At 44.5% G+C, this 21,670-nt stretch overlaps 1 protein-coding gene across 1 annotated transcript; it reads right to left on the reverse strand.

Moving 5' to 3' along the window:
• Window positions 1-2,438: 2,438 nt before the first annotated feature.
• On the reverse strand, window positions 2,439-18,808 carry LOC147612299 (aldo-keto reductase family 4 member C10-like). Its single transcript, XM_086782905.1, has 3 exons — window positions 17,900-18,808; window positions 17,333-17,596; window positions 2,439-2,900 (listed from the first exon to the last, which is right to left on the reverse strand). The coding sequence occupies exons 1-3, from the start codon at window positions 18,452-18,454 to the stop codon at window positions 2,661-2,663; spliced, it is 1,059 nt and encodes a 352-aa protein (XP_086639031.1). The 5' UTR covers window positions 18,455-18,808; the 3' UTR covers window positions 2,439-2,660.
• Between the last annotated feature and the right edge of the window lie 2,862 nt (window positions 18,809-21,670).

Below are 21,670 nucleotides of genomic sequence, written 5' to 3' on the forward strand. Positions count from 1 at the left end.
CTTGATGATGTTCACGTGGTTGAGGAGTACGTTGATGCTCTAGCACTTGATCTTGATGCTCATTTTCCTAGTTTGGAGGTAGTTCTCATGGTGCTAGATCATGTTGATCATTCCTTTGATGATGATATTTTTTATGATGTTATGTCTAAGTTAGTGCATGATGGTGTTCTCGACAATGTTCTACTAGAGGAGCATACTCTTGCTCTAGTATCTATGGTAGATCATTCTGATATGATGGTGTTCGCTTTGGAGGACGATCCGACCATCCATGCTTTTTTAATGCAATTTTGCTAAGATCCTATTTGGCATGGTTTTATGGTGGTAATTTGTCACCATGTGCTTCATCATCGACGTATTTTCTTGGAGTGCCATCTTGGGCACATGTGGGAAATATGCACAACATTTAATGCTAATGATAGCATTTTTCCCTTGTCCAAGACAAGCCGACAACTAGTGTAATAAACTAACTAGCAACAATCAAGATAGAACCACCCAGTAAGTTCCCCTATTGCCTTTCTAAGGCATTGGCATTGGAGGGCGAACTGGAGCAACGGCTTTCCCAGTTACTCCGAGCTAGATTTATCAAGCCCTCATCCTCGCCCTTTACTGCACCTATCTTATTTGTGTAGAAGAAAGACAAGTTTGCACAATTGTGTGTGGACTATAGGGCACTCAATAAGCTCACAGTGAGAAACATGTTCACAATGCCTAGGATTGAGTATATCCTTGAGGAGCAACTCAATGGTGCAAAGTTCTTTTCGAACATAGATCTTAAGAGTGGCTATCATCAGGTTTGGATCTTTACGGCTCTAGCAGTCCAAAAAACAACCTTTAGGACCGACCGTGGCCACTAAGAGTTTATGGTCATGCCATTCAGCCTCACCAATGCACCGCCGAGTGACGTTTTACATATGTGTCACATCCTACTTGCATAAGATTTGTAGGCATAGACATTGTTGAAAAGCACTTTTGGAGATGGGAAAAGAAAACAACACCCAAACACACTTAATTGTGCCTTTCCAAGAACTGCCAAATTCCAATGCAGGGTGTGAGACACAGTTGAAAAAGGGGATTTGCCTCCAGCATCCCACAACCACAACACAGAGGAGAGGCACCACAGCCATGGCACACAAAGATCATGGATATGCTTGTATGTATGTATGTATGTATATGTACATGTATATTGTGAGTGTGTGTGTGTACCTTCCCTTCTATTTCTTGTATTTTGATTGTGGGTTTTCCCCTCCACTTGGAGGTTTCCCACTTGTAGTATACTGTGTTACAAAAAAACCCAAAAAAAAATGTGTGTGCACCCATGCACACCCATGTATGTATATAAATGTATATGTATGTGTAAATGTATAATATGTGTATGTTTGATGTGTATGTGTATGTGTATGTGTATGAATATGTATACGTATATGTATGATACATGCATACATGTGTGCGTGTGTGTGTGTGTGCGCGCGCGCGCGCGCGAGTGGGGAGAGAGAGAGAGAGGGGGCACGGCCTTTTCATATGCCCACTCTATTATGAGGTCATACGTAACTCTTTAGGAGGGTTTTGGGCTCCCCTTTGCTTCTTCATTCAGAATCCTGATTAGAGATGCCTACCGAGAGGAGCTAATAAGAAACAAACAACACTCAGACGAGCCACGAACCCTTATCACCTCCTTTATTAAGACCACAGAGGACATCAGAAGTAGAAACATCCTGGACTCTGTCAGGTTTCCAAAAAAAATCAAGAACTACTTTGGAGCATGATGTTTGGAGGCTTTCTTCATTGTACCACCTCGTGTGCTAAAAGTCTCCAGTGATAAGATGACTACTTATACCCTTCACTTTCTTAATTTGTTTTGTTGTCATTGTGCATGTTTCAGTTGCACTACCTCATGTATTATCATTATCTCCTAACCTTTGTGGTCTTTTACAAATTGTTAATGAATTATCTCTCATGAAGATGGGTTCATGGCATACCAGCCTGGTTCAAAAGATGGGACCGCTACTGGATCTTGCCCCAAAACTTTGAAGTTGCACCTGCAAGATGTCTTGCATAACCAATGGGAAGATGCTCAAAACTTTGAAGTTGCACCTGCAAGATGTCTTGCATAAACAGAGGATGGTAATACAATTATCTCGTCTCATCTCTCTCACCGCCTATGTTTGACACACAAACCCATTGGAGACATTAAATATTACATTAGCTCCATCAGACTATTTGAAGTCAACGGCCATCAGATTCCTCTTCAGCAAGATAAAAAATGCCACTTGTAGTTTCTACTGTTAAGTCATAATTGCCCAACATATCATCGATCTTTTAACTCAACTTCCTTCTTTTGGTCATCTGTCGAAGATAATATAAAAACAGTATTTGTCAACAGCCTTTGAAAAAGCAACACACCCTAACAAGTGTCAAGAACAACCAAGTTAAGAACCTAATTTCCTTAACATGCTCTTAGATTATCCAAGTGTTGAAAACATTACCAATCTTTTACATATTTCAACCTCTTCAGATCATACAAAATATCCAAGTCCTATGAATATTTTCAGCTGTTTGATAATAATGAGTGTTTGATAATAATGAGAAAACGTAGATTTTCTCAGTTTGTGTACACGTATAGAAGCAGACATAAGAACTCGCAAAACGATTGAAGCTGATAGTCAATCAACATTAGGATCATTGTCATCAATTTCATTGACTGCCTGCAATGGTCCATTGACAGACAATAAAGTATTTCCACTGTCAATGAGAGGCAGTTGTGGCCCCATTGAATTGACCTCATCCCAATCTTCATCCGAAAGTGACCAGCTTAGAATATCAAAATTAGCTCTGATTCGGTCTGGATGAAGGCTGCGAGGAAGTACACTGGTGCCCCGTTGTATTCCCCATCTCAATATAACCTGGAAAATTCTCCATTTTGCATTCAGTGCGTACATCTCTCTCTCTCTCTCTCTCTCTCTCTCTCTCTCTCTCTCTCTCTCTCTCTCTCCGACACATAGATCCAGGAGATTCTCCACCGATATGACATATGCTCCCATCACATAGGGTGTACATTCTCTCTGCCATCAGATCAGTTCTAGCCAAGGTTGAAAGCACCCACGAAGTAGGTAAATCCATCGAAGAAGAGGCAGGCTGAAGATGCCACTAGTCGGGGGCGCTCCACACTTGAAGAAGACCACCAACTGCTGACCAGGACTGAAAACGCAGCCCACACACCACCAGCAACTGAAAATGCTGATGAAGAAAATGGAGAAAGGAGAGAAAAACGCTGCCACCCACCAAAATGCAGCTGTAATGCTGAAAACGCAGCACCCAGGGGAAAATGCAGCCACCTGGATGGAAACACAGCAGAAACACAGCCACCAGTAGATGAAGAAAAAACAGCCGCCTGTGAAGAAGCAAAAACACAGCCTCCTGCTGCTGTAGATGCAAGAAAATGCAGCCTCCTCTTCCCGCAAAAGACGCCAAGTTCAGCAGATGCGGGAACGAGATGTGGATGCTAGCACCGAAGCGATCGATACCATGATAAAGTGGCACTATGCGGAAGCAAAACATAGGAGAGAGGGAGAGCAAAGGGGAGAGAGAGAGACATCAGACAACGAACATCAGGTTCTGTAGCACGAGGCTTTTACAAAGGCAATATCAGCCAGCAAATGGTGTAGAACATGTGCCTATGAATAGGTTAGATGATAATAAAGTGAATACAGGAGGCCCCTTTATATAGTGATGCAAGGGAAACTGGCCGACTGCTGTAGAGCTGGCCGACAACCTCTCAGTGTAAACGGAAGGGGCAACTGAACACGGAAAATCTAATCAATCATGAAATCTGAAAATACACACATGGCAAATAAAACAAGATGACAAATTTGCACAATACACCACACTAGGGGCCAGAAGATCGGCTGACCCCCCCCTTATGGTTAGATTACCAAAAAGGAGTCTGCTTCCCGTACAACTTTGCGGGTGCCCAAGGTTCACCACTAGCTGCACCTATTTCTTCCAATACAATATGAAAACAAGAAAAACATCACATAATCTGAATTTGCTGACAATTCTCAGCACAAGTGAGCATTCCCGGTATCAAGCACATGTAGGACAACTATGGACAGCCCATAGCACTCCCACATCAGCCCGGGACAACTCAACATCTTCATCTTCTTCTTGTCTCGCTCATAGAGCAAGTCGACCAGCCCTCAAAGGCTGTTTTCAGCAGTCAACCAGCCCTCAGTAGCCACAGAAGAAAGCGACCAGCAGTTGTGCACAAGCCTGCAAACCTCTGGTCGGAAGGAAAACTGTCTAGAACCCCACGACCAGCTCTTCCTCCCTATTTTTTACCTCTGTCCAGCCTCTATTCAAGCTGTAAATCCACCAGCCAGCAGTGGAGAACATGCAGGAGTCAGCCCCTATGCATCTGGTGAACTTCAGTCGCGATGGATAGCTGTAGAAACTTGCCAACAGGCTGAAAACCAGCCGACCAGCCCTCATGCACTCCTAAAAAGCATGCACCCCCCTCCAATCTGGAGTTTTGTCAATAATAGAGGCTTCCCCGCTGACAATAGTCCACACATGTGCTTTTTTGGTCCAGAAAGGGGCGCCTACATGAAGGGAGTCCAAATAATGTCCAGTGCCCGGTCTTTGGCCGCCACGTGTATTAAATAAGTCCTGCTCAATGTGTACTCACTTATAAGTTGTCCGGTCACTTATAAGTGAGTGTGAACCTACACCCATAATTATTAACATGTGAACTCATAAAGCTGTAAATTGAGTTTTTGGGAATACTTACCACCTGTAAAACACATGTAGACCACTTGTTAGTCCCAAATAGGTGTGCACATACACGTCCACAGGGTGCCCAAGCGTCCCCAGCCCCATGGACAACACGGGCAAAAATCTCAGGCATTGTCCAGGCAAACAAGACAAGTCATCCAAAGATAAAATCAAAGTCAAGCACGCATCTGAGTGCAATTGTCACCAATTGGCCGACCATTTGGTCCATTCCTAGTTTTTGCGTCTCGTTCACTTGAGGCCAAGCCGGCGTCTCATGTGAAGAGGCCAGTATTTTGCTGACATGGACGGGAGCCAGATTGGTGCCACCCGTGTGTTAGCAGGATGGTGTCGTATGGACGGGAGCCAGATCAGTGCCACCCGTGTATGACCTGGACTGTGTTCGATCCATGGGACTGTCACGCCATGGAAGAGCCAATATTCGTGCCGTGTTTTGCCTATGGGACTGTCACACCATAGGGAAACTCGTGCCTGGAACTGTGTCTTACTTATGGGACTGTCACTCCATAGGAAGGCCAGGTTTTTATGTTTTATGTCGTGCCAGTTTTGTGCCGACAGATATTTTGTACTTGTTCCATGAACGGGAGATATGTCCATGTTACTATTTGCACATGCACACATATTTTGCATGCTTGAAACTGTTTTCGCATGACATGTATTTGTGTGTTTGCCTGCTTGACGTGTTACTTACTGAGCGGGGACGCCTGCCAGTGAGTCGTGAAGTCTGCCTTGTATTCTGACAAGTTTCAGTGCATGTGAACAGGTGGTAAGTATATGGTACATGTTGTTTTAATGTTTTAAATTCTAACCTTTTAATTTATAAGGTTAGGTGTTCACATTCACTTAAATGTGGGCACCCACTTAGGGACCAAGGTGGGGAGCCCCACTTTTAAGTGAGTGTGGGGGTGGGCATGGTCACCTACCCCCACTAATCCCCCACATGCATGCGTGGGTATCACCTAAGTTAACTCCACCATTATTCGACCAACACATCTTCATTAACTTGAACCAATTTTGTTTGAGTTGTATTCACTCCCTAGTGGAGAAATCTGGCCTATCATGCCCGTGACACTTGTACATAGAAATACTCCAAGAAATACAAAATGTATTGAAGGGGAGGGGGGGGGGAGCGGCCCCAGTGCTGGTGTCATGTGTATTTTTGGTTCAGTATTTATGTTGCTGATGTTGTTTCCATTGTTAACTTTCAGTTAAGATAAGTGTTCTAAATATGTGTATATTGTCTTCTGATCTGTAGGCCTCTTATAAGGAGCAGTCACAGAGGACTATTTCTGCTTCTTCCATCGAGCCTAAGTATAAATCCTACCTTCTCTCCTCCACTGAGGCACTTTGGATTCATCATATTCTGGAGCATTTGTACTGTGCCCACTACCGACACTTTCCCAGTTACTATTTTCTTGGATTCTCAGAGTGCTATTGCTCTAGCACAGAATCTTGTGATACGGGGACGATCCAAGCATATTGAAGTGCATTATCATTTTGTACGCAAATAGATCGAGTTGGGACTTCTTCGACTAGCCTACTGTTCCACCAAGGACAATGTGGCTGATCTCTTCACCAAACCACTGGCCATTTATGAGGCCCTACATTGGCATATCTTAGCAGATATTATTCAACATTTTTCTACCATTTTTTAGGTATTTTTTAGCATTTAATGCTACTGTGCTGGTGTCGACCTGCTACAATTGGCTGACCAACATATGGGGGAGTATATAAGGGCTAACCCCCCTTTCCCCAGTTCATCTCATTTTTCAGCATTCACTTGAGGTCATTAGTAGATGCTAGTGCTTCTTACCATTGTGCAGCAGCTACGGGCTTCCCTCGTGCTCAATGTTCAACAATAAACATCAATTTCCAACATTTACAAGTCTTGTACCTAGGCCTACATCTGTGTTTTCTATTCGCTTCACTTTCTGTCAAATAGGGTGTTACTCTTGAATGAATAGTTGTCTTTTGAATAAGACATATCTCTTCATAAGTGACCCATGTGACAAGGTATGACCATTCACTAGTGTTCTTATAGTTAATGAGAGAATATTGACAAATTAAGAGAGTCACAATCGTGACATCTCCGGCCATAAAGAGCATCATTTCCTCACAGAGTTTCACGACCAAGGGACACATGAATTTTGTTTTATAAGAACTTCTTTGAAGATTATCGGGCATTAGTGACGGATTATTTGGAGGCTATGCAGCTTCCATTAAGTTAAGCAGAAGGGGATGTCGCGTGCATCCCACACTTGGATGCCATGCAGACATTATCTGTAAGCAGGCACAAGTCTTAAGAGTATTGGCTCTTTGTGAGCCCTTGTCCGAGACAAGACAACCAAGGATACACTGTAGAGAGTCATGGTCAGGTGTGCGTGTCCCACACATGACGTCAATCATGTCCCGCACGTCTGTGTAACCCTCTAGAATGATTGAGAGGTGTATTGAAAGTTTGTTAGACTTCCAACCAGATGCACGGGGATAGGATTTTTAGAGTCTTTCTCATGGACAGCCATGAAGGGCTCGTCCAAGAGCCACCAAAGAGCCCATGGCTATGGAGGTGTCACCAATTGGCCGACCATTTGGTCCATTCCTAGTTTTTGCGTCTCGTTCACTTGAGGCCAGGCCGGTGTCTCGTGTGAAGAGGCCAGTATTTTGCTGACATGGACGGGAGCCAGACTGGTGCCACCCGTGTGTTAGCAGGATGGTGTCGTATGGACGGGAGCCAGATCAGTGCCACCCGTGTATGACCTGGACTGTGCTCGATCCATGGGACTGTCACGCCATGGAAGAGCCAGAATTCGTGCCGTGTTTTACCTATGGGACTGTCACACCTAGGGAAACTCGTGCCTGGAACTGTGTCTTACCTATGGGACTGTCACTCCATAGGAAGACCAGGTTTTTATGTTTTTATGTCGTGCCAGTTTTGTGCCGACAGATATTTTGTACATGTTCCATGAACGGGAGATACGTCCATGTTACTATTTGCACATGCACACATGATTTGTATGCTTGAAACTGTTTTCGCATGACATGTATTTGTGTGTTTGCCTGCTTGACGTGTTACTTACTGAGCGGGGACGCCTGCCAGTGAGTCGTGAAGTCTGCTCTGTATTCTGACGAGTTTTAGTGCATGTGAACAGGTGGTAAGTATATGGTACATGTTGTTTTAATGTTTTATATTCTAACCCTTTGATTTATAAGGTTAGGTGTTCACACTTATTTAAAAAGTGGGCACCCACTTTGGGGCCAAGGTGGGGAGCCCCACTTTTAAGTGAGTGTGGGGGTGGGCATGGTCACCAACCCCCACTAATCCCCCACATGCATGCGTGGGTATCACTAAGGTTAACTCCACCTTTATTTTATTAAAAAGAAGGGCTTTCCATCAAACGTAGCACACATCGCTTTTCACCCTTTGACGTGAAGAGCATCCGCGCTTCGTGGAAAAACCAGCTGCCGGCGATCACCTCTTCCCCTGACGCATGTTTATTTCATAAAGGCGAAGTATCTTCTGCTGCTGGCTGCGCCTGCCCCTCTACAGGCGGCTGAATACTCCTGCTGGTGGCTGCGTTGAAAACCTGCAGGGGACTGTTCATACTGCTGTTGGCTGCGCCTACCCCTCCTGCAGGCGGTTATCATCTCCACAAACACTGCTGCGGCTACTCTCCCCCAGACGGCTGGCTGCAACTACAGGCGGCTGCCATCTTTTCTACTGTACGACTGCAGCCAGGCGCCTGTGTACAGCAGCCAGGAGCCTGTGTACAGCAGTCAGGTGCTCTTCCTCCCACAGGCGGCTAAACCCTTTATTTGGCGGCTGTTTACCCACTGGCTACGTTGCCTTGTCTCTTTGCAAGCAAACGTGGGCCATCTTCTCTCCACATTACAGCCAGGCCTCTCCTCCAAGTGGGTTCTCCTTCTTTCACAGCAGGTGGCTGTGGTCTTTTGCGGTGATTCTTGTCTTGGTGGTTCACCACGAGGCAACTGCTTCTTCATCAAGGGTGGTTTCATCTTCAGCATTCCACAAGTATTGGTTTTCTATCAACCATCTACAAGTAAGTGATTTTCAGATTTGAATAAAGTATTTTATGTTTAAATCTGATAAAAGATTCATTCCGCTCGGCCAACACCCGTTCGGTGCCGGGTTGTCCAAGCTGTATTGGCGAACCTCGGTCCAAAGGTGCTGAGATCGGGAGAGCCAGGCGTTAGTACGAGAGCGCCTGTTTGTGCGTGGTCTCGGAACACCAGTGAGGCGCTCTCCGCGGAGTCCAGTGAAAGCACAGGACCGTAGTGATTGGACCACACTAGTGGTCGTTCTGCTTCGAGTCTCTACATCGAAATTCGAGCCTACTTGTTTGGTACTGTTTTCATATGTACATGGACATTATCTGGTTCTTGGAACCCATGGAGCATTGTATTCATTAAATACTCCCAATAAATATATCATATATTGAGGGGGGGGTCGGCCCGTTCCGGCCCCAGTGCTGGTGTCCATCTTTCCATTTCATTTCATTCAAATTCAAGTTGTTTTAAAGTTGTCCATTTCAAATTTGTGGTTTTAAAGTTGTGCTATTAAGCGTGTGGGTGTCCAACGGAGTCTTTCCCACTTGACGGGATCGGTTTCATTGGTATCAGAGCACGGTTGTTTCCCTCTTCCTAGTGGGGAAACGAACCTGTGTACTGGACATCCCGCTTTTAGCAAACTTTGAACACAATGGACAGCCAAGGCAACCCTTTGGAAGTACCTAATTCGAGGGGTCCATCTAGTGCTTCTCGTGGGTCTGATGCCCTGCGTGGTAGACACAAGCCCCTTGAAAGGGTTCTGGATAGTGAATCCAAGGGTCAATTGTCTCCAGGAAAGACAGTTATGCTTGAACAAGAGCCTGATGCTATGAGAGCTGAAATGGAACATATGAGAAAACTTTTGCAGGCTCAAGAGCAAGAATTAAAGTTTCTGCATGAAGATCCACATCTGCAAAGTGCTATTGAAGCCAGGAAGGCTGATGCTATGGTTGATGTAACCTTTGAATCAATGGCTCGTGAAGTGGGCAAGAAACCAAGGGAGTTGGCACTTGCCTATCTCCTTCGCAAAGGTGATATCAAAGAGGGGGATGACGGAGAGCTGAAATTCAGAAATCCACCTCGTTTGAAGCATGGAGATCCCGCATCCCAGAGGCTGAAATCTTTTATGCAAAAGGAAGAGGTGACTGTCACCTCTCGACATGCATCCTCTCCACAAGGCACAAAGCCTGATAGATTTATGTATGCCAGTGCTCATGGAGGGCATGAAAGTCACATGCATGCCAGATATGTATCTCATGGTGACAGGTCTGCTTCCAGAAAAATTTTGCCTTCTGAGTTGTCTCATGGAAAGACCATGCCATATGCAGGTAAGTCACATGCATCTGAGCTTCAAGTTCGTGGAGCACATGCCACCGTGCCCCATGAAGCTTCTATGACGGCCCATGGAGCCCATGCAGATAAGGCTACCCCGTTGGATAAGGGGAAAAGAAAAAGAGTCTTTCAGCGTACTTGGTTTTTGTGCGTGATAGTCTTGTGCCAAATCATCAAAATGTGGATGCTATGTCTAATGATACGCTGAATTTTCTTAATGCATTCAAAGACTGTTTTGCTGACTCATTGCCAGGTGAATTACCTCCCCAAAGGCCCGAAGATCATCGTATAGATCTTGTGCCAGGTAGTTCTCCACCCAACAAACCCGCATACCGAGTGAGTGCTGCACAACAAGAAGAAATTATGAAGCAGGTAAACGAGCTTTTAGAGAAAGGTTTGGTTCAGCCCAGTTCCTCACCTTACTGCTCTCCTGTGCTTCTTGTTCAAAAGAAGGACGGATCATTCCGTATGTGTGTTGCTTTAGCAGACTTGATTTGAAGAGTGGTTATCACCAGATACGCGTGGTGCCACAAGATGTCCATAAGACTGCATTCAGGACAGCCTTCGGATTATATGAATTCTTGGTAATGCCTTTTGGTCTCACCAATGCTCCTGCTACTTTTAATCGTATGATGGATAGGATATTCCGATCCCATCGCAAGTTTACAGGAGTCTTCTTTGATGATATCTTGGTTTTCTCCAAGAATGAGCAGGAACACAGAACTCATTTGGTCACAGTGTTCGAAGAGTTGCGGAAGCATAAACTTTTCGTCAATGCCAAGAAAAGTGAGTTTTTCCTTTCAGAGATTCATTATCTCGGACATATTGTATCCAAGGATGGAGTTACAATGGATCCTGCAAAGATAGAGACTATTCGGTATTGGCCCGAATTGCAAAACGTACATCAAGTACGTAGTTTTCTGGGATTATGTTCGTACTACAGGCGTTTCATAAGGCATTTTGCTATGATTGCCACTCCTCTACATGATCTCACGAAGAAGAAAACAGCTTTCAAATGGACTTCAAAGGAACAGGATGCTTTCTTGCAGCTCAAGCATGCGATCATATGTGGTCCAGTATTGATTGTTCCTGACTTGCACAAGTCATTCGTGGTTGAATGTGATGCTTGTGGTGATTGCATAGGAGCTGTCCTAAATCAAGAAGGGCATGCAGTTGCATACGAGAGCCGTCGTTTGCATGATGCTGAGCTTCATATGGATATCTATGAGAAAGAGCTCTTGGCTGTAATTCACGCCTTAAAGATTTGGAAACACTATCTTCTTGGGGCTAAATTTGTAGTCAAGACAGATCATCAAAGCTTGAGATACTTTCTATCTCAAACCAAGCTTTCAGAGAAGCAGATGAGAATGGCAAATTTTCTTTCCATGTTTCATTTTCAGATTGTGCATACTCCAGGAAAGAAAAATGTGGTGGCCGATGCACTATCTAGGAGGCCTTATATTGCTGCAGTCTCAGTGGCCTCTCATGGAGATCTATCTGCTATGAGAGATTTGTATCATTTGGATGCTGATTTTTGCCATATATGGACTGATTTGATGGCTGGTCATTCACATGCCTCTTATGTTATCAATGAGGGTTATCTCATGAAGGATAATTGTCTATGTGTGGTGAAGGATTTGCGTCCAAAGGTTATGGACGAATGTCACGCTCCACCATATGCTGGTCATAGAGGTATTATGCCTACTACTCGCATGATTCAGAGGTACTTCTTTTGGCCGAGCATGCGTAAGGACATTGAGGCTTATGTGCGTGCATGTATTACTTGCCAAAAGGTGAAATTTGACAGGCAAAAGCCTCCAGGTTTGCTTCAGCCATTGCCTATTCCCTCGCAACCTTGGAAAAGTATCACGATGGATTTTATTATGGATTTGCCTAGATCCCAGCATGGGAATGATGCTATTTGGACTATTGTGGACAGGTTTAGCAAGCAAGCTCACCTCTTGCCCGTCAAGAAAACCATTAAAGCTGATCATATGGTAAAGCTTTTTCTTGCTAATATTTTCAAGCATCATGGTATGCCTAAATCCATTATTGGAGATAGAGATCCCAGGACTACAAGCCTATTTTGGAGGGCTTTGTTTGATAATATGGGTACTAAGCTTGAGTTTTCATCAGCTTATCATCCCCAAACGGATGGCCAAAGTGAAGCTGCAAATTCAGCTGTGTTGGATTTATTGAAGTGTTATGTGGCAGATCAAAAGAGTGCATGGGAGAAGTATCTTCCACTTGTTGAGTTTGCCTACAACAATACGATCCATGCTTCCACAGGAAAGGCTCCGTTTGAGATTATTTATCGCAGAGTGGTCTTGCCACCCATCCTTCGTACAAAGGATGAGATTTTTGCAGCTGATGAATATGTTCGTGACTTGGATGTTGCCTTTGGTCAGGTGCGGACAGCCATTGCAAGATCTCAGGATAAGCATAAAATGGCTGCTGACAAGCATAGAAGGGACATGGAAGTCAAAGAAGGTGATTGGGTATTGCTGAAATTTGAGAAGGCTAGGCTTCGGAAGAGGCCAGGACGAGAAGGATCATATCCTAAGCTTTCTCCTCGCTATTATGGACCCTTCAAGGTGATTCAGAAGATCAATGAAGTGTCCTACAGGCTTGCTTTACCTAGTCATTGGAAGATTCACAATGCTTTTCATGTGAGTCTATTTCGGAAATATGTGGGGCCAGATCCTGATGAGCCTGTCACAGAAGATCCGCCAGAGATTGAAGAGCTTGAGGAGATCCTCCAGCCAAAACAAATTGTTTTTCACAAGGAGAGAAAGCTACCTGCAGGAAAGCTTTCCAGGAGATACCTTGTGAAGTTTAAGAATTATTTGCCTATTGATGCCAAGTGGGTAAATGAGGATTATTTTGCAGATTATCCGCAATTGTTGCAGGCATATCTTGAGGCTTTTAAGTTGAGGTCAACTCTTTAGAAGCCCGGGGGGATGTCACCAATTGGCCGACCATTTGGTCCATTCCTAGTTTTTGCGTCTCGTTCACTTGAGGCCAGGCCGGTGTCTCGTGTGAAGAGGCCAGTATTTTGCTGACATGGACGGGAGCCAGACTGGTGCCACCCGTGTGTTAGCAGGATGGTGTCGTATGGACGGGAGCCAGATCAGTGCCACCTGTGTATGACCTGGACTGTGCTCGATCCATGGGACTGTCACGCCATGGAAGAGCCAGAATTCGTGCCGTGTTTTACCTATGGGACTGTCACACCTAGGGAAACTCGTGCCTGGAACTGTGTCTTACCTATGGGACTGTCACTCCATAGGAAGACCAGGTTTTTATGTTTTTATGTCGTGCCAGTTTTGTGCCGACAGATATTTTGTACATGTTCCATGAACGGGAGATATGTCCATGTTACTATTTGCACATGCACACATGATTTGTATGCTTGAAACTGTTTTCGCATGACATGTATTTGTGTGTTTGCCTGCTTGACGTGTTACTGAGCGGGGACGCCTGCCAGTGAGTCGTGAAGTCTGCTCTGTATTCTGACGAGTTTTAGTGCATGTGAACAGGTGGTAAGTATATGGTACATGTTGTTTTAATGTTTTATATTCTAACCCTTTGATTTATAAGGTTAGGTGTTCACACTTATTTAAAAAGTGGGCACCCACTTTGGGGCCAAGGTGGGGAGCCCCACTTTTAAGTGAGTGTGGGGGTGGGCATGGTCACCAACCCCCACTAATCCCCCACATGCATGCGTGGGTATCACTAAGGTTAACTCCACCTTTATTTTATTGAAAAGAAGGGCTTTCCATCAAACGTAGCACACATCGCTTTTCACCCTTTGACGTGAAGAGCATCCGCGCTTCGTGGAAAAACCAGCTGCCGGCGATCACCTCTTCCCCTGACGCATGTTTATTTCATAAAGGCGAAGTATCTTCTGCTGCTGGCTGCGCCTGCCCCTCTACAGGCGGCTGAATACTCCTGCTGGTGGCTGCGTTGAAAACCTGCAGGGGACTGTTCATACTGCTGTTGGCTGCGCCTACCCCTCCTGCAGGCGGTTATCATCTCCACAAACACTGCTGCGGCTACTCTCCCCCAGACGGCTGGCTGCAACTACAGGCGGCTGCCATCTTTTCTACTGTACGACTGCAGCCAGGCGCCTGTGTACAGCAGCCAGGAGCCTGTGTACAGCAGTCAGGTGCTCTTCCTCCCACAGGCGGCTAAACCCTTTATTTGGCGGCTGTTTACCCACTGGCTACGTTGCCTTGTCTCTTTGCAAGCAAACGTGGGCCATCTTCTCTCCACATTACAGCCAGGCCTCTCCTCCAAGTGGGTTCTCCTTCTTTCACAGCAGGTGGCTGTGGTCTTTTGCGGTGATTCTTGTCTTGGTGGTTCACCACGAGGCAACTGCTTCTTCATCAAGGGTGGTTTCATCTTCAGCATTCCACAAGTATTGGTTTTCTATCAACCATCTACAAGTAAGTGATTTTCAGATTTGAATAAAGTATTTTATGTTTAAATCTGATAAAAGATTCATTCCGCTCGGCCAACACCCGTTCGGTGCCGGGTTGTCCAAGCTGTATTGGCGAACCTCGGTCCAAAGGTGCTGAGATCGGGAGAGCCAGGCGTTAGTACGAGAGCGCCTGTTTGTGCGTGGTCTCGGAACACCAGTGAGGCGCTCTCCGCGGAGTCCAGTGAAAGCACAGGACCGTAGTGATTGGACCACACTAGTGGTCGTTCTGCTTCGAGTCTCTACATCGAAATTCGAGCCTACTTGTTTGGTACTGTTTTCATATGTACATGGACATTATCTGGTTCTTGGAACCCATGGAGCATTGTATTCATTAAATACTCCCAATAAATATATCATATATTGAGGGGGGGTCGGCCCGTTCCGGCCCCAGTGCTGGTGTCCATCTTTCCATTTCATTTCATTCAAATTCAAGTTGTTTTAAAGTTGTCCATTTCAAATTTGTGGTTTTAAAGTTGTGCTATTAAGCGTGTGGGTGTCCCAACGGAGTCTTTCCCACTTGACGGGATCGGTTTCAGGAGGCTAGCCATAGGCCAACCCTATGCTATAGGTTAGGCCCATGGACTTGTCGGCCAGCGCCCCCCCCCCCCCCCCCCCCCCCCCCCCCCCCCCCCCCCCCCCCCCCTTTATCCAGAAAAGGAAAAAAAAAACAACAAATTCAGGTAGCTCATGTCTTCAGCAATGACAGAGTGGTAGGGTAGAGTGGGTTTGCTTGTTTCACCCTAATCATGCACTTCCTCATTTGTGTGCACAAGCCTCATATAGTCATAGTGGAGCATATATCTAGCTCCTTGGAAAGAGTCAAATTAAATAAATTCACTTGGAAGACTGAAAATTCAACACCACAAAAAAGACATGCAAAGTGCGGACGATATGTCACAATGGTGACACGGCAAAAAGTCTTAAACATAGATTATGCTAGGCACATGAGAGATTAACACTAAATAAATAGAGAAGGAGAAAGACCTACTCTAATGTATATTGCAAAACATGAAGATTTACAATGATGAGCTTGGACCTTGTATTAGATTCTCCTTATGCATACCTACAGATGCATGTAAAGATGACTTGTTGACTCAACTTCTACGGTGATATCCAAATGCTTGCATTGGACTGCCTTCTAGCGAATGGTGTTAACACTAGAAGGCAGCTGCAAGTAGGTACTAGGAAGCACATCCACGTGGCGGTAATGCATGTGACATGATATGCTCACTCGACACTAGGCACCAAGACTAGGCTGGTCCCTGCCTCAAGAAACCAGCACCTCAATGCATAGGACTCGCCTGGGTTCAAAGAAGCCCTTGAACACTGTCCTGAACATATAAACCAAAAAAGGACCAACAGCAAGAGTTGTTGGAAACCATAGTTTTGGCCAAACCCCAACCCTAACACCAGACCCACACCAACCGTGCACATCGGCCAAACACCGACATCCCATACCACTTAATGCCCACTATCCAAGTTCCTGGCTAGAGCTTCGTCATGGCCTTATCTCAATCTTGATCCTTCCAACTAGAGATGCCTCAGTATGAACACTTACTCACATATTCAGGATTGGAGTCGATATTAAAAGCAATAGCACAATTAAGTCACTATACACTAAGCCCCAAGCCCAATAACTATAGTAACCAACCAGCCTAGTGACCTCATGGAATGTAAAAACTCTTAGAAAGTTTATGTCATTTATCTCCACAGCAACGTAACCACCCAAGAATTTGTCCTCCTCAAAACAATACCTCTACCAAAGAAGCACTTCAAGAATAATCCAATCAAGAACCTTGTCCTATTCATGAAGGATTTCACAAGTATAATAAGACTATCTCCAACCCCTAGCATAATGTTGCATGTAAATTGTTTCAGAATTGTTAATGATGATTAAGGCGTCCGTCAAACTTAATAGGAAGAGAGTAATTGAAGAGGAAGGAAGGAGAGAAAGAAAGAAGAAAGAAAGTTGTATTAACATCTTCAAAAGGCCAAAATAGGGTCCCAATCACCCACTCAAGACAACATTGTATTTGCTTATATTGCTGGTCCTTGCTGACTTTCCAAAAGTTTGCATATCAGGCAGCTAGTCCTTGCTTGGGGCGGATGCTTGTGAAGCTTTGGATGATAAAAACACTAGTTCTCTGCAGATTTGAGGCAGCCTTGGCTTGCATGGGTTCTTCTCCTCCTAGATACTTGCATTTAGGTGCAAGATCTCCAAAGGGCAAAGATCTCCCTAACATTTCGTTATATAGGAGGGTAGAGACCCTAGTCGGCTGGTCAATTTGGCCTACAGCCCACAACTAGCGAAATATAAATAAAAATTCCTTTGATACTGCGTTTTTTCATGTGCTGCTGGGCTTTGGGATGGTATAGAATGTGTGGTCTAAACTCTCGACTTTGGTTATGTGGAAGGGTATCAGCTCTAGACATGGTTAAGAGCTATTTGAAGTGTGATAGCATATCTTGACCACCTGCCTTTGCTGCAGGCAGTTTGATGGTTCAAGATTTGGGGCTCATGGCCTTGATCATTCTGACAATAACCACAACAGAGGTAACAGCACATGGCAGGTCACTTTAAAGAAACCACAACTTCACAGAGCTAAAATCAAGTCTATAAAATAAAAGTGTGCTTAAGATAACAACCGTTCTGTATCCACAGCATACCTGAGCAGATGTCTTATGAAGCCGTTCTCCAATAACTTCAACAGCAGACATCTTGAGCATAGGTGCATGTCCAGAGCGTGACCTTGTGAAGACAATAGGAAGACCTGGTGATATCAATTCATGCTCCCCACCCAGGGCATCATCCTGCAAGCTTTTAAGGCTGCTCCCAGGTATTCCGAGAGGGGTGTGAGCTGACACATGTATACCTTTGGACTGGCAAAACTTCACCAATTCATCCTGCCGCCAGAAGGGATGCAATTCCACCTAAGAAGGTCCATCAAGGTATCAATAAAAGGATGAGAGGTTTCACAGACAAATTTTGTACCCAAAACAAAACCGGCTGACAGTTGAGGTCTAATCTGAATATAAAGAAAAAGCTAGGCAAAAGACCCTAGCGTATCCATCCATACCCTAGCAAACCATTATGTACAGCAAGTAAAGCATCACACCCTTTCTAACTAGCCTTTCCTTCAAATAAGGCAAGCAATATCCTGTGTATCTTCATGTGAAAAAAATAACAGGCATGTAAAAGGAAAACAGAAGGTGTCCGTTAAATATGTAGTGCACCTGATTTACTGCAGGAATTATTTTGGCAAAGCTGAGCAGTTCTTCAACTTGCAAAATGCTGAAGTTGCTGACACCAATAGCACGCACAAGCCCTTTCTCAACCAAGCTCTCCATGGCCCGCCATGCCTCTTTGATACGAGGGGATGGCTTCCCTTGCTTGTACGGTGGGTCAGTGGCATCTCCCACATGAGCATTGACTGGCCAGTGTATGAGATACAGATCCAGGTAAGAGAGGGTGAGGTTCTTCAAAGAAACCTCAACAGCAGCCTCAACGCGCTTTGGCGCATTGGTCGTACATAGGAACTTGGAGGTCACAAATACATCCTGACGTTGCAAACCTGACACACTGCCGCCAAGGGCCTCAGCAAGGGCTTGCCCTACTTCCACCTCATTTCCATACAGGTGGGCACAGTCCAAGTGACGGTAACCAACCTCTAAAGCGGTTCGCACTGCAGCCTTGCAGACATCTCCACCTGTCTGCCATGTCCCTAACCCTACGGCAGGGATTCTAGCCCCAGTGTTCAAGACAAAATAGTGCACCTTTTTGTCCTTCATAGCGGAAAAAAAAAACCTTCAAAGACCTCAAAGCATAGTTTTGTTCTGCCAAACCCTAAAAGTCAGCGGCAAAGGAGCAGCTACCAAGAAATTATCCCTTCCAACCTCTTGATGATTGCACAGAGCATCCACCATTTACAGGGGATCAAAAGCTGCGTAGAATACCTGATAAATCACGACGAGAGAGTGCTACCGTTGGTGGTGGCGCTCGCATAGAGAGTGAAGGATTCTCGGATCAAGGGGATCCGCCGTCAAGCGACCAATCGAGGCAATCGTTAGCGCAGAAGAGAAGAAAAATACCTCTCTCATAGAAAAGTCAAATCATTCTATCCAAAGTAGTGCGTTTTGTCAGCCATTTTAGTGTTTATAAATATATGTATTCGCTGTGAACATTTCAAGGCTTAAGCAATTATCAATTATCCATATTCTTTTTAGTACTTTCGATATAATATGTGTGAAAACATTTTTTTTGTTGTCGAATGAACTCCCGTATTTTCCTCGATTCTATGGTTTTGAGCTTGGATTATTGCTATTTTTAAAGGTTCTTATTCGGAAACAAATGAGCTCAAATAGTTTTCTTTTGGTAAGTTTGTACTTGTCTGCCAGGTATCCCCCCTCTCTATCTTCTTGCACTTTCAGGACTTTCTTGCATTTCTCTCTTTCTATTTTTGTGCATCCCGTGCAAGGATTTCTTGCTTGGTATCTCTTTGCATAGACGGTAGCAAGAAGCCATCTCCTAGCTTGACGTTGCACAGAGGAGGAGCGGACTTGCTGACAAATTGTGTGTGTTTCCAATTGTGTTTGATTTGTACGTGCAAAGGGTATCCTTGGCTGGTGTTGGGTTTGATTTGTACAAGAATAGGGTAGCAGTTAGCTGCTACATGGGAGTTTGGTTGTGTTTCCTTGTTACATCAAGGTGGGGAATTGGCAAAGCAACTACTAGTAGGCGTAGGGGAGGCAGCCGAAGTGAGGTGCGCATATAATGGGTGGTCGTAGGCAGAGGGGGTGGGTGAGGTGAGTGTGGTAGAGAAGATCATGCATGCAGGTGAGGTGGGTGAGGTGAGCGTGGCCGAGAAGATCGGGTGTGGGGGAGGTGGGCGAGGTGAGGTCCACCGAAAATGCACACAGAAGGAAGGCCATAGGATTCGATAAGCGTTAATAATTAAATGCCATGTAGTGGCATTTAATTAATACCCCTACGAAAAGTTGTGAATATAGGGTCCCCAGCTGTTTTTTTTCAAGGGACCCTATTAATTAAGTAAGAATATTCTTTTTGAAGGTTTTCCTAAGGTTAAGTGGGTTCAATGACAATCCCTATTTTGGCAAGTTTGACAATTTTCTAGGCCCCCATGCACTCTCTCCCTTGACACACCATGCAAGAAATATGCTCTCTCTCTCTCTCTCTCTCTCTCTCTCTCTCTCTCTCTCTCTCTCTCTCTCTCTCTCTCTCTCTCTCTCTCCACTACACATAAAGATTTTTCTCTACCTCTCTCTACATAATAGAGCTTGCATCGCTCTATCTCATCTCTAACAATAGGAGGCAGCGGCGAGAATGAGCCACAGGGTTGGGGGGCTTGGAGGGGGGAGCTCTCGAAAGGGGGTACACAAAGAAGAGGGGGGGGATCGCATTATCTAGAGCAAAGTTTCTTCGTGTAGGGAGGGTAGGCAGAGGAGACATCAAGCAAGCTAAAGTTTTTAGCCATAGAACTTGTATTAATTAAGCCTCTTGCCCTAGTGGGAGATTTGATTAATAGGTAGTAGTATGAATGTGAATAGGTAGTACAATAGGTAGTATGTATATATTTTCTTATTTATATAGAAGCTACTACTTTTAGGATGATAGCGAAAGCCATGGAACTAGGAGGTAGTGGACTATATCACAACAAAAAGTTTTTAGCCATAGAACTTGTATTAATTAAACCTCTTACCCTAGTGGGAGATTTAATTAATAGGTAGTAGTGTGAATGTGAATAGGTAGTATGTATGTCAATAGGCAGTATGCATATATTTTCTTATTTTCCATATATAGAAGCTACTACTTTTAGGGTGATAGAGAAAGCAACACCCATGTTACCATGGAACTAGGAGGTAGTGGACTATATTACAACAATACATGAGGAACTAGGAGGTAGTGGACTATATTACAACAATACATGAGGAACTAGGAAATAGTGGACTATATCATAGTAATACATAAAATTAAAGTTGTCTTTAAGTTCAAAACATGGGAAGCTCGGTTCCACCTCATTCCAAACAATGATAGTGGAAGACCTCACCCATCATCAACTTAAACACAAATCCATCGAGCTTTAGAAAGTTATAGACATAAGAAAGAATGGGAAATAGGCAATATATCATGAAGGCCGCACCATGATCTTTTTGGAAAGCAACACCCACCAACACCGAACTGTAGGTTTTTCATTTTTTGTCTTTCTTTGTGTGTTCTTCCTAGCTTCATAGTCTCCCAGTCCTTAACGAATGTATGGGCATGTATTGATTTATGGACCCTCATTCCCTAACGATGTATTGCCTAAAGTGGTCCCATTGGTCATATTTCATCTCTCTCTCTCTCTCTCTCTCTCTCTCTCTCTCTCTCTCTCTCATCACAAGAAGGGGAGAAGAAGAAAGAGGAGGGAAGGGGAAGGTCGTGGAGGGTCTAGAGGAGACAGCAAAGGGAGCCTAGAGAGGGATGTAACCATCTAATCTAAGGTAACACATAATATTTAAATAACTTGCATGGCAACTTTGGTTGTGTGACATGTCAACTAGCATTGATCGAGTGTAAGAGAAGGAAGGAATGCACCACAATCATGGGACTTCCCTATCCCTTCTTGATGCACCGTAGGTCCTACACCATTCATGGTCAGCATAATCTATTAGCAAGGGCAAGAAAAGCAATTGTCACTAGCAAGTGTAAGGAAGCATCACTACTACTAACGTGCTATGTGAGTGCACACACACCCGCAAATACATACAAAAGATAGAGGAAAATTACCATGTAAAAACTAGCATGATAGACTTGCATTTAAAAAAAGAGCCTTTCCTCTAGGATGGCCAATAAAAAAGCAAGATGAACAAAACAATGTTGCTCCTCCAACTTTTTCTTTCTCTGTATAAAAACATAGGCACCCACATAGGTATAGCACAAATCTTTGTAAAATGTTAAACTCAAATGCAAAGTTTACTTGCTAATGACAATACTTGTCTTTTTCACAT

Source organism: Cibotium barometz, chromosome 45 (genome assembly GCF_041138505.1).
Source record: "Cibotium barometz isolate CiBa-2024 chromosome 45, ASM4113850v1, whole genome shotgun sequence".
NCBI lineage: Eukaryota > Viridiplantae > Streptophyta > Polypodiopsida > Cyatheales > Cibotiaceae > Cibotium > Cibotium barometz.

Bases quoted from the DNA above. Each gene is read 5' to 3' on its own strand.
- LOC147612299 (XM_086782905.1), bottom strand. From the start codon at position 18,454: ATGAAGGACAAAAAGGTGCACTATTTTGTCTTGAACACTGGGGCTAGA. The intron at 17,597-17,899 runs GTGCACTACATA...GGACCTTCTTAG, and splicing joins TAATTCCTGCAGTAAATCAG to GTGGAATTGCATCCCTTCTG. The intron at 2,901-17,332 runs GTATGCTGTGGA...AGAATTTTCCAG, and splicing joins TTCATAAGACATCTGCTCAG to GTTATATTGAGATGGGGAAT.